The sequence below is a fragment of the Cervus elaphus genome, chromosome 32, assembly GCF_910594005.1.
Source record: "Cervus elaphus chromosome 32, mCerEla1.1, whole genome shotgun sequence".
Classification (NCBI taxonomy): domain Eukaryota; kingdom Metazoa; phylum Chordata; class Mammalia; order Artiodactyla; family Cervidae; genus Cervus; species Cervus elaphus.
The window spans coordinates 21,306,169-21,319,407 of NC_057846.1; the positions used below are offsets into that span (position 1 = coordinate 21,306,169).

Genomic DNA, 13,239 nt, shown 5'->3' on the forward strand with positions numbered 1-13,239 from the left:
TCAGTGTTCTGGTGCGTGGAACTTGATTTCTTCTCTTTGGAGAGCAATGGAGTGCCCAGTAATGAGTTTTGAGATGGGTCTATGTGTTAGGTGTGACCTTGGGCAGCCTGTATGTTGACGTTCAGGGCTATGTTCCTGCGTTGCTGGAGAATTTGCGTGGTATGTCTTGCTCTATAACTTATTGGCTCTTGGGTAGTGGTTGGTTTCAGTGTAGGTATGGAGGCTTTTGGACAGTCACTTATTACTTAAAGTTCCATATAGTCAGGAGTTTTCTGGTGTTCTCAGGTTTTGGGCTTAAGTCTCCTGCCTCTGGATTTCAGTTTTATTCTTCCTGTAGTCTCAGGACTTCTCCAGCTATACAGCACTGATAAGAAAACTTCTAGGTTAATGGCAAAAAGATTCTCCCCTGTTAGGCATACCCAGAGAGGTTCACAGAGTTACATGAAGAAGAGGAGAGGGAGGAGGGAGATAGAGATGAGCAGGAGGAGGAAAAGGGGGACTCAAGAGGAGAGAGACAGATCTACGCAGCTGTCTGTTCCCAGAGTGTTCTCCGTAGCCCAGTCACCTACAAAGATTCACAGAATTGGATTGGGAAGAGAAGGGGAAAGGAGGAAATAGAGGTGTTCTGAGGTAGAAAACAGAGAGTCAAGATTGGGAGAGAATAATCTTCGGTTTAAAAATAGGGCTTCTCTTCTTTTTTTTTTTTTTTGTAAGGTTATAGTGTGTTGAAAATGAAAATTAAGGAGTAGTAGAGGAGTACTAGAGGACTTTAAAAGAAATAAGAGGAAAAGAAAAATAGAAAGTAGAAGAGAAAAAGGAAAGAAAAAGAAAAAAAAAAAGAAGAAAAAAGAAAAAAAAAGAAAAAAAAAATTTTTTTTTTTTTCCCCTAATTAAAAAAATCGTAAAAATCTCCTTTCGAAGACAATGGGTTGCTTTTCTGGGCGCCTGATGACCTCAGCTAGCGATCAGAAGTTGTTCTGTGAAGTTTGCTCTGCGTTCAGTTATTCTTTCGATGAATTTGTAGGAGAGAAAGTGGTCTCCCCGTCCTACTTCTCCGCCATCTTGGCTCCTCCTTGACAAAACTTACCCTTCCAGGACCGCCCACGGCGTGTCAACCAAGCATAAAAACCCTCAGGTTTTGTTGCACGAAGGGGGATCCCTTCCAGGACCGAAAGGGGCGAGATGGAACCTTTATAATGACTTCAAATCCCAAAATTCTGTTACCAAAGATGCTTAAGTCACAATTTTTTCTGGTCAATGAAATGCTTTTTGATGATTGTACAGTTATGAGAGTTTACATAAACCTTTCCTCCAAAGAGAGCAAGACTGTTTTGGAAACAAGATTTTCCTTTAACTCAGGGATATTTATTCACTGCATTACAAAAAATGTATCTGTTTCCCTCACTATGCATGTGTTCCCTGAGGGCAGGGACATTGTTTGATTCAGTGGTGTGTTCTCAGCATATTAGTCATTCAATAAATATTTATCTAAAGTAACTTTTGTTTGTTGGAATAACAACAGTGAGTTGGTGGGTTGCTGTTTTAATCCTATTGTATAAAAATACTCCTGTCACCATACCTTGAAATTATTTATTGTCTTAAATAGAAAGGAAAGCTACATTAAGGGAAATCCAATTTCTATTAAAAGCTATTGGAAGGATTGGTAAAGAGAAAAATTGAGTAATAAATCAGCAGGGGTCAGTGAAAAAGATTCATCTTTTTAAAATAGGATCCATCAAAAAGAAGACAAAGGTAGGGATGTCAAGATACATTTCAACAACCAAGCTAAAATATTAGCAACTGCTTTTAAGTGCCCAGCTCAACTCATAGCAGAGACATATGAAACCCCATGTGGGGTAGCTGTCAGTGTGGGAGGGGTAGGATTTAGTTCAGTTGGCTAGATGGCAGGAGGAATATCCAAATTTTTCACACAGAGGCTCTGGAACTCGGGTCATTCCAACTCAGAGTTTTCCCCATTTCCTCATCACTGGATAGAAGGCAGCAGTGAGAAAGTGAAAAGTATTAGGAGTTGTAATTTTGCTCAGAAGGAATCAAGACTTGTTGACAGTCAGCACAGATGTCAGCTGAGCCACTGTCAGCGAATCAGAGTCAGCTATGAGACTCCACGTTGGAAGCACAAGAAAGAGCAGGGTAATGTACATCCTGACGGCTGAGGTTGAAGAGACAGAGAGAGACTCCTTGGAAGAAGGGCTTTGTAAGTGGAAGAAAGTAGCTATCTATCGGTCCCAGCACTAAGGACGTGGAACCTCAGAGAAAAACCGGGGGCCACTGGGAATCAATTGTTTCAAGTTGATTATGGAACTAGCCAAGTCAAGTTTAGGAAAGGAGTGGGGGTAGGGAAAGGCACGAGAGCTGAAGACAAGACCTTTGGGGGCCTTCAGATTAGAAGGAGAGACAAAATGAGAAAGAATAAAGACAAAAGAGGACCAATTAAAATGTGGATCAGCCCTGGGTCACTCCCTCTCCTGGGCTCGCATCTTCAGGGATAGAGGCTTTTCTGCCCACCCTAACCCCTGTCAGGAAATGTAAGAAAAAGAGTAGGTAGGCAAAGAAACACTATTCACCCTGCTTCTTCTCACTCATTCTTGCTACTGGCCCTTGCAAGAAACTACCCCATCAAATTAGCTACTCAAATTGCCTTAAATATCAAGATAGTGCTGCTTCAATTCATTTTCTCAAGAGGAAAATGCTTTTGAAGGAGAGGAATTAGGAGAGAAGGATCCACTTTTGCCACCAGTCAAGACATTTAGGTCCTGAAAACATGATACCTGTGCCCTCTGAACGAAATGTCTTTGTTAAAAAAGTAATAAAATAAATGTTTGGTGCACTTAACAAAGTTTCACTTCTAAGAAGCTCCCAATTTTCTCTTGCTCTTTAAAAAAAGATTAAAGAAATAAAAGTAGTATTTTTTTTTTTTTTTAAGAAAAAGAAAGAAAATTTTTTCGTGAATAAAGAAAATGCAGCAGGAGAAAACTTTTCCATTGTGGAAAATTCAGAAAACATTGAGGCCAGTTTTTAGCTAGCTTCTGGACCAAGATTTGAGCTTGAGCTTATTTTGTGTGTGTGTGTGTGTGTATTAAGGTGATGGAGAAGGAAATGGCAACCCACTCCAGTATTCTTGCCTGGAGAATCCCATGGGCAGAGGAGCCTGGTGGGCTATAGTCCATGGGGTCGCAAGAGTCAGATATGACTTAGCAACTAGATCATCGTTAAAGATTTGATCTAGTAGCTTCAACAAGGACTCATTACACTCATTACCAGAAGGTGCGCCTCACCTGCTGATGAGACAGGATACCTTAAGCTGATTTCACCAGTGTTCATTTCTTGGGGAAAGTGAGTTTCCACCATATGCAATAACACCCTTCCCTCCCATAGTTCTCCAGGTTAAGGAGGCCTGTCGGTTTTTAGATGAACGTAATGCTGACAGAGGATGAGATGGTTGGATGGCATCACCAACTCAACGGACATGAGTTTGAGCAAGCTCCGGGAGTTGGTGATGGACAGGGAAGCCTGGCGTGCTGCAGTCCATGGGGTCGCAAAGAGTCGGATACGACTGAGCCACTGAACTGAACTGATGCTGACATCATGGCAACCTTTTATCTCCACAGGCAGACCACTGAGGATGGACCCCTGAGCCGACCCGGCCACAGCCAGGACTGATGTGCCCCGGGAAGGAATGAAGTATGGATGTGAAGGAACGGCGGCCCTACTGCTCCCTGACCAAGAACCGCCGGGAGAAGGAGCGGCGCTACACCAACTCCTCGGCGGACAACGAGGAGTGCCGGGTTCCCACGCAGAAGTCTTACAGCTCCAGCGAAACCCTGAAAGCCTTTGATCACGATTCCTCGCGGCTGCTTTACGGAAACAGAGTGAAGGATTTGGTTCACAGGGAAGCGGATGAGTTCTCCAGACAAGGTAGGTAGGTCCTCGTCCCAGGGACACGGCGGGCACGCTCAGTTCGCGCTAACTTGCCGGTGTCAGGATGCCATGATTATCTTCTTAGATTGATGTTCTAGCCTCTGATTCAGACTTTGAGATATCAGGTGATCCCACAGTCTTCCGCATAAGAGGTGGAAAGCCACCCATGGGCATATGGAGCCCCAGACACAAGTCCTTCTTGCACACAGTGTTGGAGCTTAAACTCTCTGGGCCCCCTTCCATGCTCAGGAAGATGCTCACAGTGTTTTTCTAATTAGAGTTGGTGTAAGGAGATCAGAACTGTCAGTGAGGAAACCCATCTTTATTCTTCCTCTGCATCATCTCCTGATCCGTCCAGCCCAGCTGTTTCTGACTGTTTATAGGAGAACCTGCTTCAGAAGAGTTCCATTTTCTCCCTCAAAGGCCATCTAGGGCATTCAGGTTAAAACACCCTAGTTTCCCATAATATAACCTGTTATGGTTTGATCATTCACATTTATTTGTTGAACATTTTTACACTCTTGTTTTCGGCCTGCATGTTCAACCAGTGACACGGTGACTGCTGTAACTTGACCTCACACTCCTAACCCTTCTGATGTCCACCCATTAAAGACAGTAGCTTCTTTAAAGTTAGCATAAGTGTTAGTTGCTCAGTTGCTGACTCTGTTGGACCCCATGGACTGTAGCCCACCAGGCTCCTCTGCCCATGGAATTCTCCAGGCAAGGATACTGGGGTGGGCTGCCATTTCCGAACAGGGAACTCTTCCTGACCCATGGAACAAATCCGGGTCTCCTGCACTGCAGGCAGGTTCTTTACCATCTGAGCCCAGGAAACGTACATAGAGACATTTTGTTTCTTCTAACATAGTCCTGAGATGTGTGCAACGTTACTGCTAATAAAATCTCCTTTCTCCTGCATTGTGCATTTACCCATAGCTTAGCCTCACTTAGCAAATTGCATCAAGAAATGAGGAAAAATAAACTTAAAGAATATATTCATTCTTTTCCAGTCACCTTACAGAAGGTGTGACTCAGTTTGATCCTGAGCAGGAACAAATTTCAGAAAAAGTAATAATGCAACAAATCAGTCAAAAATTTGAAAATTTTCCACATTTTTTTTTTCTTCTCTGCATTGTAGAAAGAGCCGTCCTAACTAGATTGAAATAATGTTCCCTCACCTAAAACCAGTTTATGTCAAGAAGACTCATCTGATTTACCAAAGGGAGAATTCCCCCCCCCCGCCCCACTTACTGACTTACTAAGTTTTTTTCCCTCCACCTGCCTTACTAATTACACATATCAAATTACATGAAAGGGGACAAAATTGCTTAACAGTTTTAATCCAGTATTTAAGGGAAATACGGAACACATATTTGAGATAGCTACTCTTGCTAAATTAAGGGTCTTGAGCCCATTGTCCAACGGGTGATCATTCTAAACCCAATGTTTTGTTTCATGTTGTCTATACAACAGCTGTAGATTATCAGGGTATATTTTTCACCAATTGCAAAAATAGATATTGTAGACATACAGGCAATGGGAACCTGGTGAAGTCTTGCCTTTTATAACAAAAATAACTGTTTAGTGACCTATTGGGAAAAAAATACCTTGTGGAACACTATTAGAGAAAAAAGTTTCACATGTGGCATGATGCACCCAGGAAACACATCCCCACCCCAAGCAACCGTTTAGTTTTGGCACAAACAAGGATGCTTAACAGGTTAATTTCACCTCCCAGGCAGCATTAATCCAGTGCAGACTGTTGTTGATGACATGGTGAGACCATCTGTGGAAACCCCGGAACCTTAGACTTAGCGGACCAGGCAGTCCTATTACCCGGCGCCCGGCCAGCCAAGGACTAGAGCGGGAAGGGGCCGGAGGAAAGAGACAGAGCGCCAGGCAAGCCGACAGAGGCCTCCTGTCAGGAGAGACTGAAGTAGGAGCAATGAGAGGAGGCTTAGGAGCAGAAGAGAAAGGAAAAGCGAAAGTGCAGCGCGTGCTGGGCTACAGCGCACTCCGCCTGTTCATAAACCAGATCGTATTAAAGACGTAAACGGATGCACCGCTCTTCATAGCCGAGGCGTGCTGACTCCTTACCTCGATGCTGCCTGTGTGCTGGGAGGTGTGTGCGCCGTCACTGGAGTCTCCCAGCGCCTTGGGAGCAGCGGCCTGAGAGCAGGATCCTTTCTCAAGTTGAGACAGGCAAGCCTGGAGCCTGAGATCCCATGGTCTGTGAGGGCCCCGCAGCGACTTGAACCCGGGGCCGTCTACCTCCAGTGCTCAGGCTTCTAACCTGTGTGCATTTGCCAAAGCAGAAAGCAGACAATTTAGTGTCATCCTTGCCCTACAGTTTTGTGGAGTCAATTTTAGCCAATTTTGATGGTACTAAAAGGAGGAGACTGAAGACACATGTAAAAAAGAAAACTAATGTGATTTTGTGATTGGGTGGATAAGGATGGGGGGAGAACTATTGCAAATGCTTTTTCTTTCCTGTGGTTTGATACAGGGAATGTTTGTAGCAGGAGCGGTAGATGAGGAAAGGAACAAGTCAAATCTGCTCTCAGATTATGTGTTTCCTGAGCAAGAGTAATGAAACCTCCTTCCCAGCTTTCATTTTCTTTGAACCTGACAAATGTCAGTTTTTCCTCCCTGACTATTATGCTGTGGGATTAATTATTTAATTGACAAAATGTGCTTCCTGCCACAGCTCTTGACATCATACACATAATAAAAATGAAAGATTAAAAATATTAATAGTAGCCAAAGATCATTGAATCCCTTCCAAAGAACTATGCTAATTGAGCTTGTCCATGGAATTTTAAAACACCTTGTCAGTCCAAACCCACTTCTTTGAATGACATGGGGAAATGTGCCTTCAGCTGGAGGAAGGGATAAAGAGAGAACCCACCTCCACCCGCAGAGGCTCAGTGGTAAAGAATTCATCTTGCCAATGCAGGAGATGCAGGTTCGATCCCTGGGTTGGGAAGAACCCCTAGAGAAGGAAATGGCAACTCGCTCCAGCATTCTTGCCTGGGAAATCCATGGACAGAGGAGACTGGTGGGCTACAGCCTATGGGATCACACAGAGTCAGATACGACTTAGCGACTAAACAACAACAACCCATTAATTCAATGACATAGAAAAATCAAAACTAGAAATACAATAATTTTAATCAACTGTAAAAAAAACAAATAAGATTTCCTTATTTTTATCAACCAATTTTATGGTCAATTCTCAAACTTGGTTTTAATCATTTTTATAGCTTTACTGACTGGCAGCTGACTATTTTAAGTTATATGTTCTATTTAGATACTGTAAAGCTGAGGATGGCTTCCTTTTCACAGTAATGTGTGATCTGACTGGATCTTACACAGGCCTCTTTCTGTCTCTCCTTTTAAATCTCTCCATGTGGTTTATTGGGTGATGGAAAGAGTTGTCCTTTTAGGAGCTGTGGAGCTCACTGTAGGTGTGTTGGAGTTTGGCTAATAGTGGATTCTTTGGCATCTTGGATACTATTTTCTTTGATTCATCGTTGAAGGGAATTTATCCCATCAGATGTGAGACATATTTCTTATGAAACAGCTGCATAAGATCATCCCCAGTTTTTAGAGAAGTGATAAAATATCTTCTTTTCAGCACTATGTACATTGCCTGTAATGTTCTTGACCACACAAGAAAGCTCATCAATCCAACGAGGAATGTTGGCCCTGAAGGTGAATTTTGAAATGAGGTGGCATCTGGAAATGGGAACACTTTTGTTCCACAGAACTATAAGCCTGAAAAAACAAAAGGAAAAAGAAAAACACCTCTAGGATAATCTTAACCCAAAGTGTTTATCTGTTAGTCAGGCATCTGGGTTGAGGTTGTGAATCTCAGGATTTTAAAATGAAAAGACTACCATTTACTCTTCTTTTATACAATGTCAGTGGGAAGAAAGGCTATCTGTTCTTACATCTAAAAAGCAGACAGCATTATGTCTGTGTTTGTACCACACCTGAAATCAAAATAGAGAATCCACTTACAGTGTAGGGAAGGGAAGGATGGAGGTAGATGGAAAGACCAACACTCTCTGACTTCTGAGAGTGGCTCACATGCTTTCCTGACCACTCGCTTCTGGTCCCGGAAACTTTCCAGTCTCCTCACTGGTGCTTCGGGATTTGCCTTCTCTTCCTGCTCATCATCAGCAAGGGTGCCCAGCAGCCCCCGGCTCCCACGAGGTGAGAAGTCATGTCCATGGATGACCGCTCACCTCGTAGCATGGCTGGTCCAAGGCCAGTAGGTAGGTCCTGCAAGCCCCGAAGCCTCCTGCTGCACTTCCTTAGAGGGTTGCATCCTGAGTCCCAGTCCATCTTTTATACAAGATTCCAGACGCTAGCCCCTTCCGTGACCAAACAGAATGCTCTTCTGTGAAACAAAAGGACATTAGAGGGGCAGTGTGAGTCTCCCTGTAAATATGCATCCAGGATTCTGGAATAAGCCTGGCTCGAATGGTGCCTCATCCTCCCATCTCCAGCCAGCTCTTTACCTCCCCTGGGCTGAGCAATGATATGGGCGCAGATGAGGTCTAGAACCTTCTTCAGCTCCTGATGGTCAGAGCTGATGCAGGTGCTTTGCTAGTGGGGCCAGATGAAAGCTCCAAAGGGGCTGCAGCAATTTCAACAGATAGAGAGCAGAAAGACAACCCAGTGGGAAATGGCTTGAAGAGACAATTCACAGAAGGACAAATTCAAGTGGTCAGTGAACATATGAAGAAGTCATCAGTTTTCCTATTAGTCTGAGAAAGGCAATAGCCCATCCTGAGTCCCCCTCTTTCAGGTCCCAAATGATGATAGAACAAATGTGAAATGTACAAGAACCACTATAATGGAAACCTTTAAAAAAAGACTAGAAATAAAACTCCTTCCCTATCAGCAAAATCCAGTAGCTGGAAGAAACTAGTAGGGAAATTAAGTGATCCAAAAATCCCATCCGAAGAGAGAGGGGAGGAACAGTTACAGAATAGAGCTTTAGTGGAGGGAATAATTTGCATTCTTGCGTTCATGCAAGAATGCTATCTTGCATTCGTGTAATAATGAAAAATAAGTATTTGAATATGAATGTCAGGAAAGGGAAGATAGTCATTAGTGAAATGAAGAAAAGCACAATAGACTATCTAATTAGCAGGGGGAAAAGGAAATAATAGCAGTCTGATCACTTTAGCAAAAACAGCTCCAAGGAAAAAGAAGAAACGAGTAAAATCAGGAAAAACCATAAAACAAGATGGAAAAAGGGAACTTTATATATGACATATTACATGAAATGAAAATACACTGAATTTTGACAGATACTATCCAGCTAATTTATAAGTGTTACTGGTACTTATACAAAACAGACTTGAGAGGGTAAAAAGTGGTTGAGAATGATGAGATAGATATATAGAGATATTAGGTAAATACAAACAAAAAAATAAAGTAGGAATGGCAGTATTAATATCGGGAAAGGTGGAATTGACAATTAAAAATACTAAACAGGATAAAGAGGACCAGTAAGTAAAAGATAAGAGACAAGAGGATGGGCATTCTTAAATGCATACATTAAACAACATAGTAGCTAAATTTACAAAGCAAAAGCTTTTGGGAGAAAGAAGTTTATTAAAACATACTTATTGTGGAATATTATAGTTTGCCTTCTTCAGAAACAGATCTAAAAAGACCAGCAAATAGAAACTTACTATGTTTCTTTACTACGTACCTTAAGAAAGACGTAAGATATCTGGAAAAAACAAAGAAACCAAAGGAAAATAGGAAGAAGTAGATGATCATGATAAATTAGAGACAAACAAAAAGTTGATTATTTTAAAAGGCAAAGAAACCAGAAAGCATCTGATGGTCCTGGTTACAGATTAACAAGATCAAAAATAAGGAGAGATACTGAAGACATTGTAACAACTAAAAGGATCAGCTCCGAACAACACAATTTTTAAATCTAGAGAAATTTATTTTTTCTTAATAAAATATGATTGACCCCAAGTTATTTCAAAACAGGGGGAAAACTCGTCAGAATTGATCATCTCAGAAGCAATTAGAAAGGTGATTAAAAGGGACATCATTAAAAAGTACCAGAGAGCTTCCTGTGGCTTTCCTGGTGGCTCAGTCTGTAAAGAGTCTGCCTGCGATGCCGGAGAGCTGGGTTCAATCCCTGGGTAGGGAAGATCCCCTGGAGAAGGAAATGGCAACCCACTCTAGTATTCTTGCCTGGAGAATTCCATGGCCAGAGGAGCCTAGTTGGCTACAGTCCATGGGGTCACAGAGAGTTGGATTGAACTGAAGGACTCACTTTCACCAGCTAGGTTCCTAGTTGAATTTTATGTAATCTTCAAACTACAGGCAAGTGCAAAGTTCAGAAAGCTATTCAACACCAAAAAAAAAAAAAGAAAAGAAAGATGGAACGCACTCAAATTCATATTGTGACATTGACACAACTTAATAACAAAACTTAACTTAGTACAAAAAGAAGCTATCTAGACCAAAATTGCTTCTCAATATGTACGTAAAAATTCTAAATATTTGTATCTAAGAATCTAGAAATGAGTAAAAGGATAATAGTCTGGACTAGGTTAATAACCAAGTGGTTACTAATCCTTGGTGGTGATGCAAGGATTTTTTTCAATGTTAGGAAATCTATTAACATAATTAGATTAATAAATCAATGTAGAAAAGCATGATCTTATCACTAGATGATGAAATGGTTTGGGGTAAAATTTTTAAAGCTATTCCTTCTTAAAATAAAGCTCACTAAGTAAACAAGAAGGAAAAACACATAAATATGTTAGTTGTATGAGATAATCTATCAAAAAAATTGAACAGCATTTTAAAGGTAAGATCCTAGGACCATTTCCATTAAAGTCAGTAACACAAGAAAGGCTCATCTACCCTCACAATTACTATGCAAAACTGTTTAGACTTTTTAGCAATTGTATAAGAAAAGAAAATGAAACAATTAATATATATTTTGGGAAACATTGAAACTAGCACTTTTGTTGATTGACTTTGTATGTGCAAAAACCATTTGAAATAAAAAACATTAAATAATATTTGAAGCAAATTGGTACTTGGGTAAATAGAAGATAAATATATAGACCCCACTGGTAGTGTATATAGCATAATAGTTAGGAACATAGATTCTGGATCTAGGTGATAAAGGTTTCATACCCACACCTTCCATTCATTAATTGCATGGCAAGTTACCCAATTTTGGCCAAGTAACTTGCTTGAATGAATTACTTAGTTTCTCTGTACTTCAGTTTTCTTCTGTGCAGATTGTGCTTTAGCTTTCAATCTATGGCTTATTGAGGATGAAATGAGTTAATATATATAAACTACTTAATAATAGAATAATTGCCTGATGCATGTTATATACCACTTCTAAATATTTATTAAACAATCATTGGCTAAATTTGGAAGTCAGAAAAACTATCTTACCACAATGTCAACAAACACTATAAAGTTCTTTGAAATAAATTTTACAAGAGTTGTATGGGACCTAATAAGAACAGATCCATAAATATCATTGTGAGACATAAAAACAAGATCTGACTAAATGAAAAGAGAGTCAGTGTTTTCAGATGGGAAGATAGACATCATAAAAATATCAATGCTACCAAAATAAATGCATAGAAGTCAAGGTTTATGTTTAATGTGAAAATGTGATCTTAAAATTTGTGTGGAAAAATAAATGTCAAAAATAGCCAAAAATATATTCAAAAGTGAGAACAAAATGCCCTTACCATACATTTAAAAACATTCTAGGAAGCCATGTAATCACATCTATAAGATACTGGCATAAATAAAAACAAGTTGATCAGTGAAGTAGACTAAAATTTCAGAAATAGATCCTAGTATATAGAGAAATTTAGCATAAAACAAAAAATGGCTTTTCTATTCAGTGTAATTTGATAAATGGTGCTGGCACAACTGGCTATCCATCTGGAAGAATATAAAATTGGACCCATATCTTTCAGCATATTCAAAAATAAATTAAGATGGATTAAAGACAAATGTAAAAAATAAAGCAGTAAGAATTCTAGAAGTTCATTTGAGAGACTGAATACAGTAGGAATTACTTGATCCATTAGTAGCAGAAAGCTCCAAAAACAATGATTTAAACTCCTAACAGAATTATTTTCTAACAAAGCAAGAAGTCCAAAGGTAGATTGTCCAGGGTTCAAAGATGCCATAGAGGACCCAGATTATTTCTGCTTTTTTTTTTTTTGCTCAGTCATCCTTAGCATGTGGCCTTTGTCCCACGGATCCCCAGATGTTTGCTGCATTTTCATATTCCTGTTGAAATAGAATAAAAGCAAAGATGAGAAGCACTTCTCTCCATTGGACTATTTCTTTTTACTCCCCAGAGACATCTTCCTGCATCTCTTTTTTCAGAACTGTTATACTTGGCTACACTTAGCTGCATGAGAAGAGGGAACATTTACTATTTTTGCCTTCCAGCTTCTTTAACAGAGGCAGGCAAGGAAAAAGTGGTTGTGAATCTATACAGCCCGCCCCAGGGACTTTGTATACATCCCGAGCATAGAGGAGACCATTCTCATAGAAATAAAAAGTCCAGAAGAAAAGCCTTATATGATTATTTTTTATTTAAAATATTGCATATAAAATATAAATACAAATAAAATACCATGAACAAAATTATTATGTTGGGAAATATGTTTTTAATCCATGTGACAGATAAAAGGTATATACACACATATATATATAATAAACGAAGAGTAACTTTGCAAATTGAAAACAGAAAGACCACCCAAGGGGAAATGGCTTGAACAGACAATTCACAGAAGAGCAAATTCAAGCGGTCAGTGAACGTATGAAGAGGTCATCGGTTTTCCTATTAGTCTGAGAAGGGCAGTAGCTCATCCCGCTTCCCCCCACACAGCTCGTGTCCTGGCCCCAATCCTTGAGCATTCATGAACCAGGTGACCACCGGTGATTTGCTCAGGACATTCCTCCCAGCTTGGTAAGCAGAAAGTGAATGGGAGAAGCAACTGTCGTGACAGGTGTTCCTATTTGGAATTCTGAACACATTGGGTTTTTTTTTGTTTTGTTTTTTTCAAAAAGGTAGGCTTGTACATTGAAGTCACACACTAGAGTGTTCTTCTATCCAGATGACTTAATACACTTGCATGTTTTATCTGGGCTTCCTCCATATTGTTTTCATGGAAAAGTATATACTGATCCATTATCAACTTCTAAACGCCATACATGGATTCCTAAAGCAAGAACTTGCTGCACAACTGAAGTTTTGGCTTA

The 13,239-nt window shown here is 40.3% G+C and overlaps 1 protein-coding gene across 7 annotated transcripts in view; it reads left to right on the forward strand.

Annotated features, from left to right (window-relative positions):
• Window positions 1-13,239, forward strand: part of TENM3 (teneurin transmembrane protein 3) — a 614,750-nt gene that overhangs the window by 172,327 nt on the left and 429,184 nt on the right. For all 7 annotated transcript variants that reach the window (XM_043893315.1, XM_043893317.1, XM_043893319.1 and 4 more), the window contains exon 2: window positions 3,630-3,936. In XM_043893315.1, the coding sequence (XP_043749250.1) occupies window positions 3,705-3,936 (232 nt within the window). In that variant the 5' untranslated portion in view covers window positions 3,630-3,704. The remainder of the gene's footprint in view (window positions 1-3,629; window positions 3,937-13,239) is intronic.